This window comes from Oncorhynchus kisutch, unplaced genomic scaffold (assembly GCF_002021735.2).
Source record: "Oncorhynchus kisutch isolate 150728-3 unplaced genomic scaffold, Okis_V2 Okis04b-Okis11a_hom, whole genome shotgun sequence".
In the NCBI taxonomy this organism is placed as follows: Eukaryota; Metazoa; Chordata; class Actinopteri; order Salmoniformes; family Salmonidae; genus Oncorhynchus; species Oncorhynchus kisutch.
In genome coordinates, this window is record NW_022261981.1 from 5,643,571 (window position 1) to 5,649,294 (window position 5,724).

Consider the following 5,724-nt stretch of genomic DNA (forward strand, 5'->3'; position numbering starts at 1 on the left):
ATATCGTTACCTGTGGAATAGGACGCAGGGCTCCTTCCTCCCCTCCGTTCAGACGCAGGGCTCCTTCCTCCCCTCCGTTCAGACGCAGGGCTCCTTCCTCCCCTCCGTTCAGACGCAGGGCTCCTTCCTCCCCTCCGTTCAGACGCAGGGCTCCTTCCTCCCCTCCGTTCAGACGCAGGGCTCCTTCCTCCCCTCCATTCAGACGCAGGGCTCCTTCCTCCCCTCCGTTCAGACGCAGGGCTCCTTCCTCCCCTCCGTTCAGACGCAGGGCTCCTTCCTCCCCTCCGTTCAGACGCAGGGCTCCTTCCTCCCCTCCGTTCAGACGCAGGGCTCCTTCCTCCCCTCCGTTCAGACGCAGGGCTCCTTCCTCCCCTCCGTTCAGACGCAGGGCACCTTCCTCCCCTCCGTTCAGACGCAGGGCACCTTCCTCCCCTCCGTTCAGACGCAGGGCTCCTTCCTCCCCTCCGTTCAGACGCAGGGCACCTTCCTCCCCTCCGTTCAGACGCAGGGCACCTTCCTCCCCTCCGTTCAGACGCAGGGCTCCTTCCTCCCCTCCGTTCAGACGCAGGGCTCCTTCCTCCCCTCCGTTCAGACGCAGGGCTCCTTCCTCCCCTCCGTTCAGACGCAGGGCTCCTTCCTCCCCTCCGTTCAGACGCAGGGCACCTTCCTCCCCTCCGTTCAGACGCAGGGCACCTTCCTCCCCTCCGTTCAGACGCAGGGCTCCTTCCTCCCCTCCGTTCAGACGCAGGGCTCCTTCCTCCCCTCCGTTCAGACGCAGGGCTCCTTCCTCCCCTCCGTTCAGACGCAGGGCACCTTCCTCCCCTCCGTTCAGACGCAGGGCACCTTCCTCCCCTCCGTTCAGACGCAGGGCTCCTTCCTCCCCTCCGTTCAGACGCAGGGCACCTTCCTCCCCTCCGTTCAGACGCAGGGCACCTTCCTCCCCTCCGTTCAGACGCAGGGCTCCTTCCTCCCCTCCGTTCAGACGCAGGGCTCCTTCCTCCCCTCCGTTCAGACGCAGGGCACCTTCCTCCCCTCCGTTCAGACGCAGGGCACCTTCCTCCCCTCCGTTCAGACGCAGGGCTCCTTCCTCCCCTCCGTTCAGACGCAGGGCACCTTCCTCCCCTCCGTTCAGCGATTGTTGTTTTGATGTGTTTTATGTGACATTCAGCTAGGAGACACTCAATTGCATCTCTAACCATTCAGTGTCTTTAAAAAGCCTACGGAGACACCCTGATGTGATGGCCAGTCGATGCAAACAGAAAGACGGACACACAGAGAGACCACACACACACACACACGCACACTCCGGGGTAGCTGAGGCAGGCAGAAGACATGCTGAGTGAGTCTGGAGGGGGCTCTGCTGCTGACAATGTCTGTTTACGCTGCAATCTATCCACACAGAGAGAGAATAACCATGTTTACCCTGCAATCTATCCACACAGAGAGAGAATAACCATGTTTACCCTGCAATCTATCCACACAGAGAGAGAATAACCATGTTTACCCTGCAATCTATCTACACAGAGAGAGAATAACCATGTTTATTTAGTTATAAACAATACACACAACCATGTTTATTTACAGTTATAGAGACAATACACACAACCATGTTTATTTACAGTTATAGAGACAATACACACAACCATGTTTATTTAGTTGTAGAGACAATACACACAACCATGTTTATTTAGTTGTAGAGACAATACACACAACCATGTTTATTTAGTTATAAACAATACACACAACCATGTTTATTTACAGTTGTAGAGACAATACACACAACCATGTTTATTTAGTTGTAGAGACAATACACACAACCATGTTTATTTAGTTGTAGAGACAATACACACAACCATGTTTATTTAGTTGTAGAGACAATACACACAACCATGTTTATTTAGTTGTAGAGACAATACACACAACCATGGGATATAACCACAGACTGGCTTCCTCTTCTCTGCTCTCTCACTTCAGACTGGCTTCCTCTGCTCTCTAACTTCAGACTGGCTTCCTCTCCTCTGCTTTCTCACTTTAGACTGGCTTCCTCTCCTCTGCTCTCTCACTTCAGACTGGCTTCCTCTCCTCTGCTCTCTCACTTCAGACTGTCTTCCTCTGCTCTCTAACTTCAGACTGGCTTCCTCTCCTCTGCTCTCTCACTTCAGACTGGCTTCCTCTCCTCTGTAACTTCAGACTGGCTTCCTCTCCTCTGCTCTCTCACTCCAGACTGGCTTCCTCTCCTCTCCTCTCCTCTCCTCTCCTCTCCTCTCCTCTCCTCTCCTCTCCTCTCCTCTCCTCTCCTCTCCTCTCCTCTCCTCTCCTCTCCTCTCCTCTCCTCTCCTCTCCTCTCCTCTCCTCTCCTCTCCTCTCCTCTCCTCTCCTCTCCTCTCCTCTCCTCTGTATCTTGGCACCTTTTAATAGCCGTGTGACCCAGTTTGAATCCAATTGAATTAAATCTACATATTTGGAGTAACCCCTACTTGCAGCCAGTAAGCCCGTTAAGATGACTTATTAGACCGTTTCTCCAGGCAGACTTAGTATTCTCCCTCTGCCTAGAATATTCTAGCAGCGTTGGTTGGTTCTCCACCACAGCCCAGCAGCATTATGAGTCACTGAGGCTATGCTCCAAAATGGCACCCTATTCCCTATATAGTGCACTACTTTTGACGGTGGCCTATAGGATAGGGATCATAGGACCCAAGGGCTCTGGTCAAAAGTAGTGCACTATATAGGGAATAGGGCCCTAGTCTAAAGTAGTGCACTATATAGGGAATAGGGCCCTGGTCTAAAGTAGTGCACTATATAGGGAATAGGGTTCTATAGGGCTCTGGTCTAAAGTAGTGCACTTTATAGGGAATAGGGTGCCATTTGGGACACAACCACGGATGCATTTCTCATTTGCCGTGGAGGGTCTCACTCAGAGCCATTGTTGCTGTAATGTTTTGAGTAAAAAAATGTTCCACTTTAATGTTGAGTCCATTATTAATGTTTCCTCTGCATCTTGTTCTGTTCAATGTCGATGTCGATTGTGTCTCTCGCAGGTCAGAGGTGAACGATGAAGCTTCAAGGTGGACTGGACCTGCAGAGGTGAACGATGAAGCTTCAAGGTGGACTGGACCTGCAGAGGTGAATGACCGGGTTACAAGGTGGCCATGTCAGAAAACTCTAGGATGTCCCTGTCACCGTGTCAGGAAACTCTAGGATGTCCCTGTCACCGTGACAGGAAACTCTAGGATGTCCCTGTCACCGTGTCAGGAAACTCTAGGATGTCCCTGTCACACCATGTCAGAAAACTCTAGGATGTCCCTGTCACCATGTCAGGAAACTCTAGGATGTCCCTGTCACCGTGTCAGGAAACTCTAGGATGTCCCTGTCACCGTGTCAGGAAACTCTAGGATGTCCCTGTCACCGTGTCAGAAAACTCTAGGATGTCCCTGTCACCGTGTCGAGGAAACTCTAGGATGTCCCTGTCACCGTGTCAGGAAACTCTAGGATGTCCCTGTCACCGTGTCAGGAAACTCTAGGATGTCCCTGTCACCGTGTCAGGAAACTCTAGGATGTCCCTGTCACCGTGTCAGGAAACTCTAGGATGTCCCTGTCACCGTGTCAGGAAACTCTAGGATGTCCCTGTCACCGTGTCAGGAAACTCTAGGATGTCCCTGTCACACCATGTCAGGAAACTCTAGGATGTCCCTGTCACCGTGTCAGGAATCTCTAGGATGTCCCTGTCACCGTGTCAGGAAACTCTAGGATGTCCCTGTCACCGTGTCAGGAAAGTCTAGGATGTCCCTGTCACCGTGTCAGGAAACTCTAGGATGTCACCGTGTCAGGAAACTCTAGGATGTCACCGTGTCAGGAAACTCTAGGATGTCCCTGTCACCGTGCACTTGGCTGCAGGCCAATCAAATGCCAGTGGAATTGTCAGAAAATGCTGGCATTCATTTCCGTGGGACATCGTGCTCCATCTCCCCCAGTCACCTGCTTCCTGATTTAAAAACTTCCTGAAGTGTTTACGTTTCAACTGGAGTTGAAGGCCTGAAAACAACTTGATTATATTATTGACAAATTGGATTAATGACACATTGGGGTTAATGACACATTGGGTTAATGACACATTGGGGTAATGACACATTGGGGTAATGTCACATTGGGGTAATGACACATTGGTTTAATGACACATTATATCAATGACACATTGGGGTAATGACACATTGTGGTAATGACACATTGGGGTAATGACACATTGGGGTTAATGACACATTGGGTTAATGACACATTGGGGTAATGACACATTGGGGTAATGTCACATTGGGGTAATGACACATTGGTTTAATGACACATTATATCAATGACACATTGGGGTAATGACACATTGTGGTAATGACACATTGGGGTAATGACACATTGGGGTAATGACACATTGGAATTGGATTAATGACACATTGGGGTAATGACACATTGGAATTGGGGGTAATGATACATTGGGGTAATGACACATTGGGGGTAATGACACATTTGGGGTAATGACACATTGGGTATAATGACACATTGGGGTAATGACACATTGGGGGGTAATGACACATTGAGGGTAATGACACATTGGGGTAATGACACATTGGAATTGGATTAATGATACATTGGGGGTAATGACACATTGGGGTTAATGACACATTGGGGTTAATGACACATTGGGGTAATGACACATTGGGGTAATGACACATTGGGGGTAATGACACATTGGGGTTAATGACATATTGGGGTAATGACACATTGGGGTAATGACACATGGGGGTAATGACACATTGGGGGTAATGACATATTGGGGGTAATGACACATTGGGGGTAATGACACATTGGGGGTAATGACACATTGGGGTAATGACACATTGGGGTAATGACACATTGGGGGTAATGACACATTGGGGGTAATGACACATTGGGGGTAATGACACATTGGGGGTAATGACACATTGTGGTAATGACATATTGGGGTAATGACACATTGGGGGTAATGACACATTGGGGTAATGACACATTGGGGTAATGACACATTGGGGGAATGACACATTGGGGTAATGACACATTGGGGTAATGACACATTGGGGTAATGACACATTGGGGTAATGACACATTGGGGTAATGACACATTGGGGTAATGACACATTGGGGTAATGACACATTGGGGTAATGACACATTGGGATACCATTTGGTTTTGATATTTTTCCCTCTATGGCATAAGGTTCCACTATTGTGATATGGGATGAATCTGTAAAACACATAATAAACAGACAAATTATTCAAACGTGTGCATGTTAATCTTTTCATAATGAATTGGCTGGTTGACAGGACTCAATGCTTGTCGTTAGGTGAGGCTTTTCATAATGAATTGGCTGGTTGACAGGACTCAATGCTTGTCGTTAGGTGAGGCTTTTCATAATGAATTGGCTGGTTGACAGGACTCAATGCTTGTCGTTAGGTGAGGCTTTTCATAATGAATTGGCTGGCTGACAGGACTCAATGCTTGTCGTTAGGTGAGGCTTTTCATAATGAATTGGCTGGTTGACAGGACTCAATGCTTGTCGTTAGGTGAGGCTTTTCATAATGAATTGGCTGGTTGACAGGACTCAATGCTTGTCGTTAGGTGAGGCTTTTCATAATGAATTGGCTGGTTGACAGGACTCAATGCTTGTCGTTAGGTGAGGCTTTTCATAATGAATTGGCTGGTT

General features: G+C 48.9%; 1 protein-coding gene across 5 annotated transcripts in view; it reads left to right on the forward strand.

Moving 5' to 3' along the window:
• The window catches only part of ascc1 (activating signal cointegrator 1 complex subunit 1), a 33,465-nt gene extending 28,165 nt beyond the window's left edge, over positions 1–5,300 (forward strand). For 3 of the 5 annotated variants that reach the window (XM_031813070.1, XM_020470303.2, XM_031813071.1), the window contains one exon: positions 3,039–5,300. Coding sequence is in view for 2 of the 5 variants with exons in the window: in XM_031813071.1 (XP_031668931.1) it covers positions 3,039–3,056 (18 nt within the window). In the remaining 3 variants the exon portion in view is untranslated. The remainder of the gene's footprint in view (positions 1–3,038) is intronic. The other 2 variants (XR_004206748.1, XM_031813072.1) reach the window with 2 other exon arrangements.
• The last annotated feature ends 424 nt before the right edge of the window (positions 5,301–5,724 follow it).